Here is a 23,152-nt window from a genome sequence, read left to right on the forward strand (position 1 = left end):
ATCCAATGGAAGTATCAAGTTTTTTTTATCAATACAAAAGCATTTTTCTACTTATAACAAGCTTCTATATCTTGCTGAAAAGTTATTTGTAAGTTAGTTTTGTCTTATTTCAAATGTACTAAGATATTTGCGCTTGAATCTAGACGAAAAATACTGGGGTTTCAGACACATGACCTGGATGACGCGCAAAATTCAGATGGAGGTCCGGAAGTGGATTTCTCTGGTTCCAAACAAACCAAAATGGATCACAACGAGTATGCTGATGCCCTAAATAGACCAGAACAGACGAGGCATCTCGAAAAAATGCTCGTATAGTTAGGATATGATCCGTATTATCTCAGTAAAAAAGGCTTTTCTTATATTCTTGAGGATTTACCAGGTGTCAAGGCGATCCACATAACTATCTGGTGCTGCAGAGTTAATATTGTGTGAGCCAGAAGAAAGTTTCCAAAAGCCTGGAGAACAAAATCATTTAGGTTCAGGTTGGGCCAAGCATTTAGGATCAAAAGAAGCATTAAATAACTGTCGACTTGTTTCAGTGGGGCGAGTAGAGTTGTGCTATTTTAAGTAATTAGTCTATAACAACGTTCCTATGCTAACAAGAAACAAATGCAGGCTAGGGCATAAAAATAATATATCTTTCCTTACATATGAATGCTTGGCTTTCTAAGTAACTGTCCAATAAAATAAATGAAAATACAATTTCAACTATGCCATCACTACCTGTCAGAGAGTGGGCACCGCAAACTCTGGCATTGTTAGTTTTCACACCATCTGTTTTTAGCCGTAGATTGTTGATCCACTTTTCTCCTCTTTTTTCAGTAAGTTTTTTCAAATTAGCTCCTTTGTGACCACGAAAATAACATTCATCTTTCTCACTATTAAAACATCAAAATGTTTAAAGGACACAGACTTGAAACATTTTGATGGTGGATCAACAGAAATAAATGAGCTGCATTTGCTTCCTGCCCTCCATGTGCATTGGGTTACGTTAGTGGTATGACATCTGAAACCCAGCAATGGCTTTCGCTCCGTTTGTTAATTAGCACTCTGCCAACACGACACGTCAGATGTGTTAGTAAGATACCTTAGAGGTACTTTCACACTCCCAGAGGTAACGCAACAGAGACTGGTTGTCTAGGTCCATGTTGGGGTCGTAGGATTGCTCTCCATTGAGCTGCAGGTCCTGCGTCCTGGACCACACCCGGCGGGTTCCTCCTTCAATAATGGGCTTCAACCTGATAAGAAAGATGAATTAAAATGTCAGTAAAGAAGCGTACAAACTGCAAACATGTTGCTGCAGGAGTGATTTTTAATATCAATAGATGAATATGTGTATTGCATGGATGTGGTTGGATAAGGAATTGGGCTTAATTTGCAACCTGTTTTTCCATGTTCACTTTTAAAGTGTGATGTGATCAAGAATGCCTAAAGAGCATCATTAATCATGCATATTTTGTTCTCTATAAGAACCAAAGAAGCATAAACTTAAATCGTGCGATTTTGTACTCACTTAGCAGTTATTATACTGAGTTGCAGACAGGCAGCTTTCCGTAGCGGCACGCCTTCGTATGACAGAGAAAACACTAAGCAGTAGTTCCCTGCTTTCAAAGCCATCTTTGGCAGCTGCAACTGCAGCCGCCGCACATCCACCTCCACAGGCAGGACGACGGCTTGACTGGGAGGAAACCGAGACTCCAGTGTGGGGGGTAAAGGTCCCTCTTTCATTATTTCGTCTTCGCAGGTTGACTTTGAGAATACCTGCCAGAGGTACTGAACTCCGTACCGCATGCAACCCTTCAAGTCCATGCTGGCTTCCACCGAAATGGGCTGGGAGCGCCAGACCACCAGGCGGGACTGAGAGATCTGCACCTCTGGTTCCTCACACTCCAGTACTCTGATGTTTACCTCCACCTCAGCCAAAACAAAGCTCACCAGGTTACTGCAGTTTACCTGGCAGGGAACAGGCAGGCATGACAGGAAGTAAAGTTTTTTACCATTCATTAGTCGTGAAATCGATGACTGTCCAAAAGGACCTTGAAAAAATGTTCACATCAAAAAGTTTCTAATATTAGCGAAGACATTTTTTATATAGTCAAAAAAGCATTTAAAAATACATCATTTCTATGCTATAGCTCTAAGCGATATTATGTAATCACTGCAGATTTTACAGGTAAATAACAGTGCATATAAAAGCAAAATGGAAACAAAGGGCAATGTGACGTTATGTACAGGGAATCTGTAGACCACAGTGGAGTACAACAGGCGCTCCCTGCTGGAGGGAATTCAGCTGGAGGAATACGATCCGCTACTTTTGCACACCGGCTCAAAAGACTAAATATTCATGCCGGGCCAACTGTTGGAGACTCTGTGGATCGACATGAGCAAATCACTTTCACATTTTCTGAGACTGAGCTCATGTGGTTTCATTTTGGAGGGAAATACACAAAGTCCTGGAGGCAGTCTTCAAAAGGAAGATACAATTTCAATCTGTGGTCCTACCTATGGGTAACTTGGATAGACCAGGATTACAAAAAAAGACACATTTCTACTTAGAGTGCTATTGCTTTAAGCAAATAATAAATAGCCATTTTTGAGTTAAACCAGAACTCAAAAAATGGTTTTAGAAGGAAACTTTGAAGATAAATGAGTGGGATTATTGGACAGTATTTTTATGATCAAATGAATAATCTTTAGACTAAACTCAGAAGGCATAGTATTTGAAAATTATAATGGTAACTGAATTATCAAACTTGATTTTGTGTAATTATCTAACTTTATATAGATTTTATTCTTTTCCTTCTGCTGATGTTGCAGTTTCTTTACTCAGGTTAATCTGTGATGTACAAAAACGAAAAATCAATTAAATATAAATGACATTGATTCATTTCACCTCCCCTTCACAATCAGGTGCTACTTTGTCAGTAAAATCCCCCAAATCTCAATGAAGCTTATGGTTGTAAGGTGACAAAATGTGAAGAGGATTCTGGGGTTTCACATGTTTTTTTTTTGTTTGTTTATTTCAGTGATCGATGGCGAGATAACATAGAGATGTACATACTTGGACCAAATAGTTTCCTGGATGACTGTAGCTCACAGTGGTGGTGGTTGTGTTGGTGGCGACTCTCGCAGAACCGTCCCCGAAGTCCCACAGGCAGTCCACTGGGCTGGATGTGGGCGTAATATGGGCCATCAAGGTGATTGTCTTGTTGACAAAAGTATCCTGCAGCACCGCATACAGCTCGGCGGAGTTCATGCGGTTCTGCACTAGTACGTGCTCAGTGATGTTCTGGTTTTGCACGTTGTTAACAGCCCTCAGAAAAATGATCAACAGGCCTGGCTTGTCTGCTTCGTATTGCGCCTGAGGTCATTGAGATAAATGTCAGCATTCTGGCGGGTTGACTGTGCTGTTCTGACACTAATTTTAAAATCTTTAAGTGTGAGGAGTCAAACCTGTTTGCCGAAGCTTGTGGCCTGCTGGTGATTCAGGTCAAACGACCACACGAAACTAACAGGATTCCCCTTCTCGATGTCGGCCGTATACGTCCTTTTCTCGCCCACGGAGATGGCTTTGCTGACTCCCTGGATGGAAAGCCCGCTCACCGGCTCCACCACTTCTATATGAAGCTTGTAATTGTGACAGCATATCTGATGGATAAGAAATAGAAATACTTTACTATGAGTCATTGTCTACTAGACTCACAGCCGCGAACAAGAGCAGCTTTCACAACATTTTGAACCAACGATTACATAGAGAAGGAAGGAGACAAACATGGAGAGTAAGAAATAAGGAAGTAGGGAAGGAAGGCAGGAACAAAGGAAGGGAGTGAACAAGGACAGACGGAAAAAAGGAAGGGAGCAAACGGCACAAGCTGAATAGAAATTTACTCCTACAGCTAAAAATGAAAATGTTCAAATAGTCACAAACATGAAATCTAACAACAAAATTTTGGTGCTGTAAAAACCGATCATGCCCCATTTCTGATTTTGCTTTTATATCATCCAATAAATATTACTGTCTGCAAAGATAACCAGAGTGTATCCAAGAACTTCAACTTGATAAGACAGAGAAGCTCTCCAAACCAACATGACCCTATGCAAAAACGTAACTGAGTCCTTTGATAAATTATGAATTCATTACAATGATTGACCTCCCGTTCTAAAAAGATGAGTTAAATTTTATTAGTGTTCACCAGTCCTGGTTACTGGAATCAGGACATCACTCAAACATAATCTGAAGTGTTCAGACTATCAAAAATAAACCTATACAAAATAAATCCAAAGTATCTTTAAATAACAGGCTTGCAGCTGTTGATCATATGGGAAACAGGTGTTTGCCATCAAATGCTGAGACTGTTGTCAGTGGAAATTATGAGAAGGATTGAAACCAAACAACCCCTGTGTAACGTCAAAGAGAATCAGGGTCACGCACAACAAAAAGAAACCCACAATTTATTTCTCCCAGGTGCAGTTTGAAACATTGAAACAGACCATCTGTTCTTGTTTTTCATACCTCCATTAAGTTCAACTTTCCCAACACTAATCTTACATGAAGTTTTGCTTCATGAAAACTATGAAGTGAACAACTTTGGCTGAAGTACTGTAGAAGATATTAAATGTAGAAAATGTTAACTGTGTTTTCACTCTTTATAATGATGTTCACAGTAGACGAGAGACTGGATTGGCTGGTGCAGCAGTTAAAAGTCTTTTCAGTGAGAATCCTAATTAACGGCAGGAGTGGCCTGATTTTCCACAGACTATACAGAGTTAGTCTTTCCCCCTCTAGTTGCTGAATACTACTGGTTAGCTGGTTGAAGAAGGTTTTGTGTTTTCTGATATGCACAGAAAGACTTTATTTGTCTAACTCTCTGGCAAGGTGTGTGAAATAAAGGAGGCCTACCTATCACTTTCATCAAGGTACTGAAGTTTGGAAAGTACAGTTAATGAAATGTCATGTTTTATTTTGCAACAGGAATATGCGTGGGATTGTTTTGATTACAATAAATGTATTATTGGACTGCTTAGATGCCTAGTCTGAAATTACTTTGGATCAAATAAGGACAAATCACAATGTAAGCATTAATTAGGACTCAATAAACTATCTGGGAGTGATGCAATACATTTGGTACTTCTGTGATAATATGTGATCCAAAGCAAGCTTTTGAAGATTGTCAAAAGATTTGAGGACAGATATGTTTTCAACAATCCAATCTATGTTTTCATTACCTTGTTGCATCCCTGCAGATTCACGTAGTAAGTGTCCACTTTGCTGAAGGCGTGAGTGTAGGTTTTGTTCGGCTGAGGGTGGATTTCTGCATCAGGGCTGAAGGTGAGAGTCAGACTGACGTTGGTACCCTCTATCAGAAGAGGTGTGAACTCCACCTTTTCGTTAACTGCTGCATAGTCCTTACTTGCTTTCAGTCCCACTTTAATCTTGTCCTGAAAAAATAACTCCCTTGAAAAGGCCTTACTGCTAATGTTGTTTGTGGCGTTCAGAGTAATGATGACTGTTTTAGGCTCAGAAAAATTGAGAAAAGTTTGCCTTCCTGATCTAGTAGTTCCTTCCACCAGCCACGTCCACCTCACATCGGTTCCTGTTATCACCTCCCCCTTCAAGTTGATGCCAACTCCGGTTTCAAAGTGATTCCGGTCCTTGTCATTGTGTACTGAGAAACTTAAGCCAGAAATTATATCTTGGACGTCGATGGTCTTTGATTTAATCGTTGAATCAACTTCGTTGAACACCTCCACTGAAACTTTTTTTCGTCCTGGGCTGTCGAAGGTGTAGGCCAACCAGGGCGCGGTCGACGGCTGATTCTTTCCATTCACAGACCACCGATACTGTAGATCTGAACCCTTCATGACCTCTACTGTTAGGTTTGTTGAAGCTCCAGTGGCGACTGGGTTGTTACTGATCTTAAGGTCAACACCAGAAGGTGTTTCAAAAAAATGTATGGTTTTGTTGACCAGAAGATGACCCAGGAGGTTCTCTGCTCGTAGAAAGATGTTACAGGGTCCTGGCTTTGAGAAATTTAGCTCCACCATTTTCCCACTCATGTTGAATGAGCTGACAGTATCATGCGCTCTGACAATGTTCCAGCTAAATGTCATGTTGGTGCCCTCCTTCAATCCCGCTTGAAGACGAAGAACGCTGTTTGTTGCATAGCAACAACTTTCCAGCGCTGTGCTTCCGCCTCCTTTGATGTCCTCTGCCAAAATCTGCAGGCCCTCCAGCTCCCGTTGGACAAACAGGGAGATGCTTGCATTCGCTGCTCCCACGCCATTCTTCGCTATCACAATGATGTTGAAGGTGCCAATGGAGCGAAAGGTGTAGAACATGGTATTGGTCCCTGGGATCGGGGTGCAGCGGTCACACAGAATCCAAGAGTAGTCTACACTGTCTCCATCCTCCTTGTAGGCCTCAAAGTTGACTGACGCATTCAAGGGGACATTAACTAAGCTAGCGTTCACTTTCAGTCTTAAAATCGGCGCAAACACAGAAACCAGTAGAAAAGTCTCATTTTGACTAACACTGTTGGCAGCTTTCAGTGTGATGTTGTAGTTCCCAGAGATGTTGTAAGTATGGAGGACACTCTGGCCGGTAACCACTTGAATATCTCCAAAACTCCAGGTGTAAGTAACGTCAGAGGCCAGAGAAGAAGCTGTGAAAGTGTATGGAGCTCCTCGGGTCAAGTTGTTGTACTTTGTCCCATTGTGATGTATCAAGATCGGTCCAATGGGAACCAGAACGTCAATGACAGCGCTTGCGTTATTGGCAGAGATGTTGTTGAAAACATGAACAGTTATCACATAATGACCTGACGTTTTATACTTTGCTACAACATTTCCAGAGCCATGGGTGAAGAATGGCTCCTCCCCTCTACCAAAGTCCCACTGGTAGCTGTAATTGAACTCTGGCTCAGCTATCACTTTGAAATGTACTTCTTCTCCAACTGCATAGTGTGATTTTTCAGGGAGGATGCTGATGTTAGTTACAGCTGGCTGCACACACACCCAGTTGAAGAAATTGGCCTTGGTGGCTTTGTTGACTCCACTGGAGAGAAGCAAAGAGAGGTGGTAGTTCCCACTCAGTTGGTAGGTGTGTGAGACGCTGGAGTTGCCCTGAACCGTCTCATTGGGGCTCCCATCCCCAAAACTCCAATTGTAATGGTGAATTGTTGCATTGCCGGATACCCAGGCCTGAAAGTTGACTTTGGTCCGCTCCTGGACACATCCTGAAGGCTCCATCCTTTTGACTTGGAAGACGTACACATGAATTGAGAGGGGCATCCAGCCAGAGCTCACTGCATTCATGGCGGTCACATTCACTGTGTAGTTGCCCTCTTTGACATAGTTGTACGTTATGTTAGGCTCAGATGTAATTATTGAGTCGGTGCCATCCCCCATGGAGAAAATCCATGTGATGTTGTTACCAGAACTGAGCTGTGCCCACACTTTGGTGGGGCTTTGGAGCTCTGTAGGAGAGGAGCTTTTGGCTGTCAGGCCCTCAATCTCCTCGTAGACAAATATTTCTGCGCAGGTCGATGTGAAACTGATGGTGTTGTTCACTGACACACAGACTTTGAAGTTGCCGCTCTGTATGAAGGTGTGTGGTACCCGCCGACCTTTGAGGACGGTGCCATCCCCAAAGTTCCAATCATATTGAATACCATACGGCGAAGGCAGAGGATGGGCTTCAAAGAAGGACGATTGGCCCGAAAGCACAAACTGCCGCTCAGGTTGTATGTCGACATGCGTCAGGATGCTGTAAACACTCATGTTGATGCTCTGGCTGATGTTGTCGTAGCGATTGGATACGGATACCTGCGCTGTGTAGATACCTTTACACACAGAGGGAAACAAAAGAGAATGAACTGAATTATGGCTGGACAATAAGTTAATAATAATATATATCACAATAGATTATTGATATTAACAGAAAACATCCTGACTTCAGCTCCAGGTGTGCTAATCTATCCGACAGGTTCAAGAAGGAGGCCATACCTGGCTGAGAGTAGATATAGGTGATGTTTTTGCTCAAGAGAACTTGGTTAGGAGAGTCTTTACAGAGGAGAGACGGAGAATATGGAGGCTTTGACTCAAATTCCTCATATCCACCATCACCAAAGGACCATCTGCAGAAGAAAAGAGTCGATGAAAGATCACCGAAAGAGGATCTACTTTTTCTCACCGTTTGATGCCTAAAGCTTCAAAATGCGAGTGACAGATTGGGTACGCAAAAATATACACTCTAGACTGGAAAATATTAATCTTTTCTTAAAAAGGGTTCAATGGAGGGTTTGGAAAAGAAGAAACGGAAAGTAAAAACTTGAAGGCTCTTTAGGCTAAGAAGAGAGGATTGGATCAGGGTTTGGGGGCCAGGGAGAAGAGGACTCCAAAGTAAAGGCTAGGAAGGGGAAAAAAAGGAGTACTGGGGAAACAGTTGCACAGAGAGGAAAATTCTTGTCAGCAATCTTCCCTGACCACATGGTTATAAATTTAAAGCTCTGTTTCGACTGCTGTGGTGCTATTATGGCATACAGGAAGCTCAAAGCTGAGAAATGAAAGGAAAAAGAGACCGATTGAGAAGATGGAGAGCTATATTATCAGAAATATCACAAGATATTACCAGGGTTATATCTGAAAAGCTGTGTATTATTAATTTAGTGACCCCTCGGACCCTTCTCCAAAGATACGTACCGAAATGTGGCTGGCACCGACATGTCCACAAGCACAGAGGTGGTGAGTGTCTGATTGGACCCCTGAGGAACCACATCCGGCACTCCCTTTACTGTGAGGTTGGCCATTGGCTGCAGTCGATCAACAGTTATGTTGAAATGCTTCGTCAGTGTGCTGACATGGTTTGAGGCTGTCACCTGGAAGAGATGCAGGACAGTTCATAGGAGTTTGTAGTCTGGAGCCATTTCCAACTTTTCGATTACAAGATCAGGGTATCTGCAGACTTCCACAAGTCAGATGTAAGACTTTTTAAGACTGTTTTTATGCTGCCTTGAGTTAAATTTAAGACTGAAAAAATTATTAATTGCAACTGAAACATACTGTGAGCTTGTAGATGGCAGCGTTCTGGTAGATCACGTTGAGAACACTGTTGAAGTAAGTGAAGTAGGGCTTATCATCCACAGTCCACTTGAAAGTGGGATTAGAACCTTTAAGCACCGACGCAGTGTAGCTCTAAAACACAGACAGACGACACTAATGTTAACTACATATGGTCAATCTGCACCAAAGCCGGCCAAAAACATAAACTTACCACAACGGACTCCATCAGGACCCTATGTTCTGGGTCTGGCTGCACCACTAGCCCTTCGAGTGGATCTTCCAAGTGGACGACCAAAGGCAGGGTGGCTTCTGTCACATTATTATGCGCCTCCAGCTCCACCTGCACTTGACCTCTCTGTTCTTCTTCTCCCAAACTCAGATCTAGCACCGCATACAAGACGGGTTCAGAGGCTTCGACTGTTGAACCCGACTTCCACCTGTTATCGCAGACAGCTGGGCTGGACAAAAACTCAGCAGGGCATTTTGACTGGAAGGTCACACTGACGCCGCTGCCTCGTCGCGATACCCTCGTCTCGTAGGGGGACTGCACGCGGAGTACAAGCCTGGTGTTGTTGGGCTGCATGTAGACCGTGCCGTTGTTCAGAGGAGGGTGGAGGATCGTCAAACCGAGGGGAGGTACAACTCGGAGCGGACAGGATGCTGAAGATGGGTATGATGGTTCAGTGGTGGAAACCTGTCGGCAAAGTTTGGCTCATTTTTTGTGGCTCAAACCTCCAATATGTTTTTTTTTTTACATATCTGTTAAAACTGTCACAATGTAGTGAAAAAAAATTTAACTCCTCTGCCTTCTCCCTAGCTAATTACAGAACTAAACCACTGGGTCAGAAACAATGAATCAGAACCAGGAGGAGGGTGTGAGCGCTGTCAATCATTCTTGTGTTTACGCTTTGCTCACATCATTCCTCTTTGCTGTGCTACAGCTTCTCCCAATCAGCAGAGCCTGTCATGTATGCTCAGGCGAGTTAGCATGGCCTCCGCTGAACGTGGATAAATATTTTTCGTGAAACAAGTTGTTTCTCCACCATTAGCTCAATGAGCAGTGAATACACTAGGGTAATTGACAGCACTAAGATCTTTCTCTGATTAGTTGTTTTTGACCAGGAGAATAACATTTCAGCAGACGGCAATAGAAGCTCAAGCAGGACATGGACCTTTTCACAGATTATCTGTCTTATAACATAATGTCAGGACATTGTGACAGTTTTACTAAAAATATTATATATATATATATATATATATATATATATATATATATATATATATATATATATATATATATATATATATATATATAAGAAAATAATGCTGCTTTAAACAGCACAAACAAGAACACAATAATTTGCTTAAAGATTAAGTTCTACAGCAATAAAAAACTTCAAATTTATGCATGAGAGGCCTTCCCCTTCAGGCCAAGAGTTCCTAAGTGGCCTCTTTTTGCATGCATCATCTGTCAGATGCATGCTGGGAAATGACATGAGAATTGATGACTTACCAGCAGGCTGTAGAGTCCAGGCTGTGGTAGACCAGCAGACAGCTGGGCTCCCTGCAGCTGGGTCCTGTTTTGTCCCACATACAGCACTCTGATGCTGCAGCTTTCCTCCTCCAGCCAGCCTCCTTCACCATTCCTTATGAAATTCTCCACATTCAGATCTGGGAAATCTGCTGACTGTCTGGTGTTGTTCATCCAGAACCACTCGGACAAGTTCAGGGCTAGGACCGGCTGCCGCCACAGCGACTGTGGAGACGACTGACAATGAAGAAGAGCTGATGGGCCGCCGTCGTGCTGCAGAGCGATTACATCGCCGGGTGAGACCAGGACGTCCTCCAGCTGGTCTTGTATCTGCTGCAGAATCCAGACAATAAAGTTAGAGAGCAGGAAGACAAACTGGTTTTAATGGCAAAAAAAACTCCTCCTCTCACCAATGCATGCGCTGGTCCTGGCGGGAGAGTGAAGACAATTTCATTCTTTAAGGTGTACTGGGGCCTCGACGTCCCTGGTGGCAGGTGGTGACCCTGGGTGCAGTTAGTACAGGAAGATGGGTGGCATGGATGGGACAGAGTCAGGCAACGACCCTGGAAGGGACACCACTGCTGTGCTGCAGGGCACGACGGCGAACCTTTGATCATTGTGTGACCGGGGACACAAACCGCCATCGGAGAACAAGCTGACCCGCCGCAACCTGAGACAGAACATTCATTTTGATCATTCTCTACGGAATATATGGAAAGTGCTCTTAGTAATGCTAAGTGTGCTACGTTGGCAATGCCAGACGAACTTTTAAAATACCATGTCACATTTATTTTATCACCTAAAGTCAGACTTAGAAGGTCAAAAGTTTGCAAAAATCAGAAACTTTTCCCAAATTTCTGATCAGTGTTTCTCTGTTTTCATTGCAGTTTCATATTTGATTGGAATCAAGTTCAGAAACTCAAAAATAATATTTTTTTTTTCTGATCAGAGAACATTAACAACAAATTAAAAATCTTCCCTGTAGAAGTTGCTGCTATGGGAGGAAGACTCAAAATGGACCATTACTAGTGTCTGGCAGTGGTCAGAAATGAACTCAGTGGAGGCACAGAAGCTGTAAGAAACTATTTAAAAACAGCATATCAGCTGTTCAATTAGGTTTCCAGAACTGAGAGCCAGACCTCAGCGGATGCCGATCATTTCACCATGTTATGCTTCATAGCTTTGGCCGTTTCTCAATCAATCTTGCAGGAGTGAATTACTGTTCTATTATATAACATTTTTAATTTGGAAAATGTTTGTAAATGTTTGTAAATGTTTGTAGGAGTCAGAGGAACTGGTCTACACTCTCAAGGAAAAACACATGGTGACATCTGTAGGTAATGATAGATATGCTAAATAAACTGAAAGTACAAGTTGTTAAAATAATCCTCTGAAGGAAGTTTTAAATGCGAACTCCAAATTATTTGTCTTTGTTTTAGAAAGGTTATATAAACATATTAAAAGGTGTTTATTGTCACTGTGTCCACCTTTGCATGACTATTGCTTTCAGTGTGGTGATTGTTAATGACTGAAGGCCTCACAAAGGAGTGGATCTTGTTTATTTGACCTCTCATTTTCCTCTCCAGTTTGACCATGCTTTGCCTCCATTCACACACTCTCCTTGTCATTTACCTTAATGTCTTCAGACAGGGGCGGCCAGTGTAAGAGAATATGTGCGTAATTGGAGGTGTGGGATCAGGTGGTCTATATGTGTGTGTGTGATTTTTAACCCCTGCTGGTAAACTCTGCAGGTCTTTTACATGTCCAGAGTACATGAGCGTGTTTCGGTGGCTGACTCACTGGGCAGCAGCAGGTGCTGGCCGAGACATTTGGGTCTGTAGATCTGGACTCTGATGTGGACTTGAGAGCTTTGCTCCTGGATGATGATCTCCAAAGAGGACAGACGGCCAGCCTGAACAAAGCTCATCGCAGGAAACATCAGCAGCTGAGAGCAAGAAAAAAAAAATTGTGAAAAACGACATAAAAGATTATTTTACCTCACAATTATGTACTAGTCAGGTCAGCAACTTGAAAACTTTATACTACAATATAGGATGTTTGGAAGGGTTTTGTATGTATGTTAATGTCTTGCTTGTGAGCTATCTGAAGTTTTATATCTTTGTCTTTCGGATACAAATGCAACGCAAGCTTATGCAACGCAAAATGTAAAAGCAAAACAGTTCAAGCAAAACAGGTCAAGCAATGGCTTTCATTCTTTAAGGTGTACTGGGGCCTCGACATAAACAAGAACCGTCCATAAGAAGGAAAGAAAGAAAAAAATACATCCAAAGCATTTGGACTATTTTTTAGTTATTTTCAAGGGGCCTTTTCCATGTTGGTCGTCTAAATGATTTATAAAGAGTTGTTTTCATTGCAGCCTCATCTCAATTTTACACAAACCAACAACATGAACACAGTCACTAAACTGATTTTCAACCAGTTTCTGCACAAAAAAGTTAAGCATGTACAAACATGTTTTCACTGAAGATCTTTAAAGGTGCAGATTGGCTAAGGGTATTTTTAACTCGCCATTTGCTTTCACTGTTGCTGCATACAAAATAGACTTTTTATGCAAGGGAAAGCAATACTTTTGAAAGGTGTTGCAAAAGGAAAAGAAAAGTTCCCCATGTCACCTCGGGGGCTTGAATAAGTTTAAAAAAAATAACATCCAATTAAACAGAAATCCCTCTTTACCTCTATGACACTGCTCAGAGACGGTGGCGCAGAGAGCAGAGTTGTTGATAAATGGAGTAACGGATGGTCGGAAGGAAAGACGGCCATGCCCAACAGATACACACCAGCATCTGGAACGCGCACTGAAACAGATCAAAAGCAGAATAAAAAAACAATTAATACCATTTAGATTCATTACACAGAGTGATTTCATGAGTTTACTTTTTACTAAAACTCTACATCACAAGGATGAGCCTCAATAGGTCATTGCTAGAGAAGCTGGTTGTTCAGAGGGCTGTGCCCAAGCATATTAATAAAAAAAAGTTGAGTGGAAGAAAAAAGTGCTGCAGAAAAATAAGCACACACAGCAAGAGAAACTTCAGAGGATTCAAGAGGTTTTGAGATAAATTTATGAGGCATGGAGAGCAGCTGGAGGCAGTACTTCCAGATCCACCACACAAAGACGAATCCAGGACATTGGGCCTCAATTGTTACATTCTTTGTGCTAAAGTTACTCCAGACCTATTAAAGTACCATTAAAGCCAGTCTGTCTTTACGTCTCGGCAGAGCCAGACTGATCGCCTCCACTCCACCTGCACTGATGTAGTAAATGGCTGAAATATACCACTCTATGTGTAACACAAGTTTCACATTTTGAATATAATTAGTAAAATAAACATTGACCATATTCTAATTTACTGAAATACACTTGCATCTTCAGTTAATAAATATACTAAATGTAATGTGATCCCAAAATGTTCGCAAAACGGTTTACTAAGTTAAAAACATTGGTGGAAATATGAAGCATTCTCAATTAGAGGAATGAAAACTATACAGTCCAATACAGTGCAATAGCTGCTCTATTATACTGACCAGTGAGATTTACTATAGAGATGCACAGGTGTGTTAGATTTCAGAAACCTGTAGGGCATTTTGGACACTGCTGAATTATGACAGTAACAGTGTTTGAGCCTGAACATAATTCATGCTGGGTGGATGTTTCTGCTGCAAGCTTGGAAGCACACCAGCTTAACCAAGAAAGCTCAGTTACACTAATTTCCTGGACAAGTAAGTCCAATCAGATGCTCTGAGCAATTGCTCTTAGTTACTTTTGCCAATCATCTAAATCTTTTTCATAAAAACCTCATCATAATAATTAGGGATTTTATGCTTAAATTGCCAATTCAAATTTGTCGCGAAAGACGACAAATTTGAAAAGAAATCAGAAACAAATATTTGTTAGAAGAAAGTCACAGAAAAGACAACAAAAAACAAGACTTGAATTATTTATTTACTGAGGAGTGACATGGTGTCTTTCATGACGCACCGTGAAAGACAGACGACCAGTGAAATCAGCTCATATTTCCACCTAAATATAACATAACTATCACACTGTTTCATTCCTACATGTCCTGATTTCTATTCTATTGTATTTGAAAGGCTTTGAGGGAATACCAGGCAGAGTGAAACTTTTTCAATTTAAAGACTTTGTTTACAGTGACTCATTGGCATCATGTGGCACACTGAGCATTCAGATTAAGTAAACATTTTGCACTTGGCACTTGGGAAGCAATCGAGTGCGCTCTCCATTTAATGGTTTTGCAGTGAGCTCATTTCATAGGAAACATTTTAAAAGCCCTTTGACATTTTGCTAAATACCCACATGCTGAAGATTTAATATTACATTTACTTAAAGTGCTACATTTTTCTCATTTACTGCTACAATAGAACCAGAAATTACTACATCAATATTCTGTCATTTCCAGCAGAGATAAATTTATTTTTCGTCTTCAGGTCCTTCACCTTGAAGCATTCAAGCCACTCATAGCGAGTGTGCTCAGTGTTTACGTTAGCACACATGGACAGTAATGATGGATCTATTTTAAAGTTGTTGTCCAACTGGAGCCAGTACAGTGACAACTTAACGCACATTATTGCCTGCCATTCTCTTCCCGCTTCAGAACTGTACCGGGATGTTTACTGAGTATCAGCAGTCACATCTGAAAACATCAGATTCATTTCAGATCTAGGACCACATGTCCAAGTTGCCTGGGTTCCATTTCCAAATCTCAGACCGGAGAAGATCTGTAAAGATCAATCAGAGGTCACACAACGGCAAAAATATGAAATCTGATTGGGGTAACTTCAGGTTGCAGTGTGAACGTAGCCTTAGAGTCCAAGGAAAACATGATAACACTTATTATGTTGAAAGTGGTGGAAATCAAAGTCGCACAAGGACCAATCTACATAATTTGTGCTCCAGTTATGAGAGGAGCTTTAAGAAAGGCCGACCTGTGATACTGAGGGGACCTGCACAACCTAAATATGTGGAAAATTTATATATTCAGCCTTGCGGTTTGGGTGAACTGGAGGGAATTTTGCATTTGTATTGAATGTTCCTCTTTGCATATGATCAGAGGGTGTGTGTGTGTGTGTGTGTGTGTGTGTGTGTGTGTGTGTGTGTGTGTGTGTGTGTGTGTGTGTGTGTGAGCGTACCGTGGGGGTTGTATTGGCAAACATAAGCCCTCTTGGAGTCGCAGAGGTGAGAGCTGGTCTGACCGCTCTGATCAAACGACACGCACACGTTTCCGCCAGAGATGGACGAGCGCGGCTGCTGGCCCTCCTCCCCGTCCTGAGCCTCAGATCCGTTCACCCAGAGCAGTTTCCCCGGAGAGTCGACGTCGCTCAAGCCCAGCCACACGCCTCGCTCCCTGGTGCAAAAATTACCAGAACATTTTCAAGTAGTCAAAAAAAAAAAAAAGAAAACCATGTGCATAGAAAAATACAATAAAACGAATCGAGAAAAAAACAACATAATTGATTGCGAAGACTCACAAAAGAGGCTGTGAATTATGTCCCAACTTTTCAATCAATGATTGCTGCCAGAAAGGAGCGAGAGGAAGCTTTAATTGGACTTCAAGGGGATTGGATCGTGCAAGTGTGAACAACAACGAAATCTTGTGAATATGCAATGCATCTTTTTATTGTGAGGTGCATACAGAGCCGAATCAACTCCCCACACTCATTTTCCTTCTTGTCACAGAGAGAAGGAAAAGAAAAGGAATCTTTTTCCACATCTGTGAAAACAACATCAGATAATAACTTAGTGGAAAGGGCTCAAGAGGAAAAAGAGAAAGTTTTGAAGTCACTCTTATATAAGCAAGAGGGAGGAGAAACAACAGCGAAGGAGGAGAAAGAGGACCAGCTCCATCTGTAGCATTTTTTTCTTTTCCTTTTTCTCTTATTTACATCAAGCTAAGAGACCCGGGCCTCTACCCTCGCATTAACACAGACAACCAGAGAGAGCTGGTGGGAGAACCGTGAGGGTGTTTAGCTCACAAAGCAGCTGTGCTTTCACAGATGTGGTTTTGGAAATTTCTTTCACCAAAACAGCAAACACTTGAGGTCGTTGGGTCGGCTCAATAGGGACGATTCCCAAAGAGTTCAGTCCACAAACAGCTCGTCACACAATGGATAAACATAAGAAGTGGGAGCTTTTGATGAACATCTTGACATGCAGAACACAATGCATGGAAGGTTAACAGTAAAATGTATCAGAGGATCAATGCAAGGCAGGAATGTGCCACCTCACTGTTTCTTTGTCCGTTTGTCACACTTAAATGTTGCAGATCTCTCTAAAGTCAAGAAATATTAACCTGGAAAATATTTTATAAAAATACAACTACTGATCAACCGAACCCCATGTGAATATGTTCTAATCATGAAGTAATTTTGATGAACCAGATAATTAGAAAAGTTAAATTCAAGACACAATCAAGCTTGATTATTGCAAAACATGTAAAATAAGAAAAGAAAATAAGATAATAAGGGTGGCATTACTTTGCACAGAGCCAGACTGGGTTGGATAGACTTTTTTTCACCTTAAGAAGAAAAAATTAATGTTTGAAAATGATTTTTGCATTGAGTTAGGTGTTCTTCGTCTGATAATAAATTTGTGTTACTGATTTGATGATCTGAAAAACAATTTTTTAAAACCACGGTTAAATGTGTAATAAAAAAAAACAATCATATGGTCAGGAAGTCATCCAGCTGAAAACAAACATTAACATTATGCACATATTAAGAATCATTCCATCAAAGACGATCCTCTGTGTAATCATATGCATTCAAGACAGATACCAGGGTTTTCCCTGGTGCATTATAAGCCTGGCGGGCCACCAGGCTTTGCAAATGCTTGCATTTTTTAAGACTTTCTAGTTGGTGTTCGGATATTAATCTTCCAATCTTCCAATAACACATAATTATTAAGTGATACTGTCAAATGTCCTGTCAACATTTTTTATCTCAAAAACATGGCGGATCGCTGGATGAATGACTGCCGAGGCCAATCAGACATAACACTATGACCACCTAAAGATGTGCTGCGCTATCTGACAGGACGTCCTTTAAGTCCTCCATGGGTCAGACTAGTTTGCTCAGCACTTTACTCAGACGCTCAATCTGGGAGTTTAGTCAACACTTCAGAGTCTTTGATGATCTTGTCAAACCATTCCTAAAGCAGTTTTTCACATTGAGGAGCATTATTCTGTTGAAAGAGAAGTAAATCTGAGGATACTGCTTTCACGAGAAGACAATACTTGTTTGGATGTACAAAAGAAGATCCACCAGGATGGCAAAGACCCAAGATTTCCCAGAAGGACATTGGTTTTTGCTTTCTTCTCCGGGTAAGGGATGGATGCACTTGAAAGTCAATATTTCTCACCACGGCTAAGAGGCAATCGTATTCACTCCTCTTGTTACTGTTGTTAATCTCGTGTTTGATGGGATTTTATCCAAGTCCCTCTCCAAACCTTCTTTCTTCTGAATATACAACACAGTGAAAACTCCACATGCTTATTTCACCATGCTGGAGACCGGCAGAGAGCATCCGCTGCACTTAAAGCTGCAAACCTTGTGAGAGAGCCGACAGGAAATTCGATTTTCGCTTGAAAGCGTCCTACTGGTTGAATTTGTCTTTCTTCCACTTGAACGTACTGATGGAAATCATGGCACCGGCTTAATGTTATGTCATTACAACGAGAAAAACACAAAGGCCCCATTTCACTCACTGTGTGACTTTGCGTGCCAGCAGGTTGCGCAGTTCATCACTCCTAACCACAGCCAGATCCCCGTTGCGACTCAAACACTGCTGTCGAGCGTCTTTCCAGCTCAGCTCCGCTGGAAAGATCTGGAAGCAGCTGGAGGACTTGCTGTGCAACACCCCTTCTCTCGGAGGACAGTCCGGGAAGGCTGGCGAGAAAACAGCAAACAGTCTTGTGATTTCTCAGAATATCTGAAGTCACGCTTTATTGTATCCAAGAACACAATAAATTTTAAATATGCTTCTCATTTGATCATTAAACCTGGATTTTAAGACTGTTTACTACTAAACTGGTGTCATCTTGAATATTTATTGTGACGCAATCAGGAAAAAAAATCCTAGAATGACATATAAATGTAAAAAGATCTGATAATACTAAAATATTAGTTATAGATATCCAGTTTTTATAATGTAATTTTTATCTCTACTTTCTTTGAGGTACTTTCAAGTGTTATAGTCTTACAGCTCCGGATCAACTCAGCGTTCAAACCTTACATCATGGATTCTGCCTTTTCTTCCATATCTTTTAGCCCCTTTTATCTGCTCACACGCTGCAGCTTACTTAACCATGTTTATGTGTGATTGCCAGCAGTCACACATAAACAGACTGAATCTGATTAGACTAGCCTTTAGGGAGGGTACAGATTGCAGAGAAGAATATTGCTAAATATTGCTTAAAAAAATACAGCAGACTTGTTGATTTGTGAAAAAAGGTCTATGAAATGTAAGTCTTTAAAAGAGAGGTATAAAAAAAAGCGGTTGCTTATTATTATAGTGCAAAAAAGTACTATAATAATATCAATAATATCAATGAAATCAATGTGATTCACCAATTAGATATTCAGCCACAGCAGATGAGTGAGTCATAATTTAATATCAGGTGTTAATATTCACGGCTGCTTCAACAAGACGGGGTCAATTAGATGTTTTATCTGACTTCATCATGGCATGCTCTTCTTCTTTGTCTATTTTATTAATGGTCCTATTATTGTTGAAATAAGAACCCAGCATGATCCGATAAGAGATTAAACATAATTAAAAAATACTTTGCATAAGCCAAGACTTCAAAAAGACCCAATGTGGATATTAATTAAAAAACCCAAATCGTTTGTCTTAGAACGATTTGGCTGAGAACGTTGATCTCATACTGATGATTTATTACAGCTGCCCTTCAAAAACAGAACATAATTACATCTTTTCTTGAAGAGTAGTGAAATTGGACTGGAGTTCAGTTTCCCATCTGACAACCTTCCACATCAAACCAAAACCCGCATCGCAAAGAAAACAACGAGCAGTTTGGGTTCAGAAAACGTTTCTAACAGGGACCGATAATCTGCATGTCAGCATTAGTTTCACAGAGTTCGTGTGTCACTTTTTGTCTTTTACCTTTGGCAACCTGGACATCATTCTGCGAGATTGTCCAGTTCACATTTAAGCCGACGCCGCCCCAGCTGACCAGTGTGACGTCCACACTCTTGTTGGCCACGACGAACGACGGACAGTGCAGCTCGAGTTTGGGAGGAAGAGCCACGGTCACGTCTGTCTGCGCAGACACCTGAAAAACAAACACAAAGCCAGACGCTCAGCGCTCTTTTACCTGGTCACAAATGTTAACAATAAGATGGGTTCATAATTGTAGTAAAACACTTGTAGTACAAAAACACATATTTCAAAAATGAATGCACAAGTTTTAATGTAATTGAATCATTTATTTATAACTCTTGAATTGAAAATGGTTGGTTTACGTCCCGGACCCGGCAATCATATTTTTGGATTATTATTGTCATCTTGTGTCCAAATTTCAAGAATGAAGTCATTGATTTGAATTAAATTTGATGGTTTTCAGGTATTTAACCTAAATACCTGCACTACTGCCTGCCTGTTACTGTCTCACATTATGCTATGACAACAATTTACCAGTATATTTCAGTTTATGATAAACTTAAACTTTTTATTTTATTTTTTTTTTTACATCTGTATCAGATTGCTAAACCTGAAGTCCAACAGGACAAAAGACTCCAAATACACATCAGGAGTGTTTTGGGAATGGATAAAAGAAGCTACAGGTAGAGTTTTGGAAAGCTCCAATCAGGCATCTGCGAATTTTGCTTAAAAGCCTGGATCAGTGCCAGGAAAGAAAGCAGCTTTAGTAAATTTTAGTCTAAATATCCAGACTGAGTTTTACCCAGAAGCATGTCGATGTCACAAAAAGACGTTTCACCAAATAATAGTCTGAGTTTAGGCACATATTTTTGTTAATAGGAAAGAGGAAAAAAATTAACTGCGACCTCCAGATAGGATCTAGAAAAGTAATAACTTAAAAGCATATTTTTAAAAGTGTAAACTACTGACCGGCATGGCAGGGCTTAAAAATAGAGCCAAATGCCTTCTAAGCTGTAAATGGACAAAACCAGTTCTAGGAATAAATGAGAAGCATTCAGTAAAAACAAAAAAATGTGTCTCTAACCTCCTTGTGTCCAGCCCCGGCCTTCAGACTGACTGTGTAATGTCCTGGAATTGCAAACTTGTGCGCTGCTGTGGTGACGCCCTTTTCCGTGGAGCTGAGACGAGGCGAGAGATCGCCGAAGTCCCAGGAAAGGGCCACGGGCGTGACAGAGGAGGTGGCGGAGAAAATGATGAGGTCGTGCACGCTTTGCAGCGGGAGAGCCCTGAGCGAGACGGAGAACTCCACCGCAAACACATCCCGGGCCAGAGTCCACCGACACTCCTGTCAATTGAAGGAAAGTATGTGAGGAAGTGGAGGCGAGTGTTTAAGAAGCAAAACAAGCTGTTAAAAAAAAATCAGCGTAAATAGAAGTATTTGGACGGAAAATAAAGTAAGAAGAAGGGACATAAAGAGAGACAGTAAAATCTGAAATCATACAAAAAGAAAGAAGCATTAAAATGCAAACTTTACTGCAAATTAAAGGCTAAGACATAATCCAAATGGCTGAATAATTATTAATGTTTATGTGAAAGCTGACAGAAACTGTGATGCTTTTAGTCCTGATTTTAACAGTTCCTGCAGGCCCGAAGACTTCAGGGTTTGAGCAACTTCAAAGTAAATTAGTGCCGATTTGACAGAAACCCCTTTATTTTGGCAAGTCCGATCTCTAACTTTGCATCTTTGGGACCAAAAATAATGTTTTCTGTCTTTCTTCATTAACTGGAGAACATTCTGTCCCACCCGCCCACAAATATAGTGGACACGCCGAGTTGAAGCGCTCCATAATCTGAGCGGGAGAAAGCGTATGTGAAGTCCAAAATTATTCACACCTCTGGCAGATTTAGACTTAAAATATTTCTCACTCAACAGAGAAGTTGATTAAAAAAGGGATGGAATATCTCAAAATTAATAAAATAATGTAAAAAATGTATATCTTTTGAGATGAGTTCACATCTGGTTGATTTATATTTCATAAAAAAAATTTGTAAAAATTGACACGTCAAAAATTTATTTACACCAATTTCAAAATCTCTGAAATTACAGTGAGACTGAATGATTCTGGTCTGAATGAAAGTGAGCCAAAAGTGCAGCCTTGAGGAACTCCCCGTAAACCTTGTTCACTCAGATTTGCAGCTGGCAAGTGACACAAAGGAGTCTGGAAATAACGTCCAGAGTAAAGTAAGAAGAGTAAAGCAACACGCATACCGTCATCACATGGCGGTTGGTGCAGGCGGCCGAGCAGTGGGACCCGCTGATGAAGTTGGGCTCGTTGTTCGTGCTGCACAGACACTCGTGCCTTTCTCCCAAGCCTCCGTAGAGGTGCGACAAACCGAAGCACACGCTGTTGCACTGCTCGCGCGTGTAGTTCCCGGGCTTGGAGTAAGTGAAGATCACAAGCTCGCTTCGATCTCCTCCTCGGCTGCTGCTGTCCTCCAGACAGGCGGCGTAGCTGAGACCTGGACCGCAGATGGAGGATTTAAGGTTTAATTGCAAGATCTCTCATTTTGCCAGGAGAAAAGGTCAAACGGTGACGTGTTTATTGCTCTAATGAACACGTCATAAGTCAAGTGAAATAATATAACAATAATCTGAGTTTTAAAGATAGGCATGAAATAATTAGAAAATATCAAACAACAATTTGATATTTTTCTCGCTGCCTTTGTTTTTGGGATTCAGAGGAAGTGAACCAGTCTCAGGTCTCTGAGGTCAGCCGGATTAATCTGCTAACCAGAGATTAAGAATATGGATGCAAGTGCATGTCTGGCGAGAGAGCTGTAAGATCTCCAAATATGGATCGCTTTCTCCTTCTTGATCTTCATTTCTGCAGATTTATATCAGCTCTACTGTTGCTCCAAGAACGGCCCTTCTGCTGTTATTTTATTTATTTATTGCATGCATCTAAAACGGTTTGTAAGATTTTGGGTATACATTTGGATTTTTTTTCTTTACCACAGGTTTGCAGGCTAATGTTGAGCACAGGCTGCTGGCAGAGTGCAGCCGGTTGGTTGCACAGCATAGCATGAGGACGTCGGACCTGGACTCTTTTTTCCTTGAGGCACTTCACCAACCAGAACAGCTTACAGTCACATACAAAGGGATTATTGCTCAGATCGCTGTGGAAACAAACACACAGGACTAAAGTTATCAAAAGGTAAAATTTTATATATGTTTTTAAATCCTAATAGGTCAAAGTAAACAGCTTACATTGTCATTTCAGGTTGGAAGGTCTTTATGTTTGTTCAGTCAATCAAAACATAATGAAAGTTTGACTTTTGACTAACATGCCAAGTTTTTTTTACATCTCACCAAAAAGCTAAAATGTAATGGTTTAAATCAAAGC

General features: G+C 41.1%; 1 protein-coding gene across 1 annotated transcript in view; it reads right to left on the reverse strand.

The window, feature by feature from the left end:
* The window catches only part of pkd1a (polycystic kidney disease 1a), a 72,201-nt gene that overhangs the window by 27,766 nt on the left and 21,283 nt on the right, over window positions 1–23,152 (reverse strand). Inside the window, exons 4-22 of the mRNA XM_055041425.1 lie at window positions 22,762–22,925; window positions 22,018–22,268; window positions 20,833–21,093; window positions 19,752–19,920; window positions 18,334–18,514; window positions 15,761–15,975; window positions 13,286–13,407; window positions 12,392–12,536; window positions 11,002–11,261; window positions 10,574–10,924; window positions 9,272–9,754; window positions 9,061–9,192; window positions 8,701–8,876; window positions 8,005–8,135; window positions 5,227–7,841; window positions 3,454–3,648; window positions 3,062–3,361; window positions 1,514–1,953; window positions 1,088–1,238 (exon numbers count right to left, since the gene is read on the reverse strand). Coding sequence (XP_054897400.1) covers window positions 1,088–1,238; window positions 1,514–1,953; window positions 3,062–3,361; window positions 3,454–3,648; window positions 5,227–7,841; window positions 8,005–8,135; window positions 8,701–8,876; window positions 9,061–9,192; window positions 9,272–9,754; window positions 10,574–10,924; window positions 11,002–11,261; window positions 12,392–12,536; window positions 13,286–13,407; window positions 15,761–15,975; window positions 18,334–18,514; window positions 19,752–19,920; window positions 20,833–21,093; window positions 22,018–22,268; window positions 22,762–22,925 — 6,742 coding nt within the window. The remainder of the gene's footprint in view (window positions 1–1,087; window positions 1,239–1,513; window positions 1,954–3,061; window positions 3,362–3,453; window positions 3,649–5,226; window positions 7,842–8,004; window positions 8,136–8,700; window positions 8,877–9,060; window positions 9,193–9,271; window positions 9,755–10,573; window positions 10,925–11,001; window positions 11,262–12,391; window positions 12,537–13,285; window positions 13,408–15,760; window positions 15,976–18,333; window positions 18,515–19,751; window positions 19,921–20,832; window positions 21,094–22,017; window positions 22,269–22,761; window positions 22,926–23,152) is intronic.

The sequence above is a fragment of the Poeciliopsis prolifica genome, unplaced genomic scaffold (assembly GCF_027474105.1).
Source record: "Poeciliopsis prolifica strain line A6 unplaced genomic scaffold, Auburn_PproV2 SCAFFOLD016, whole genome shotgun sequence".
NCBI classification, from domain to species: Eukaryota; Metazoa; Chordata; class Actinopteri; order Cyprinodontiformes; family Poeciliidae; genus Poeciliopsis; species Poeciliopsis prolifica.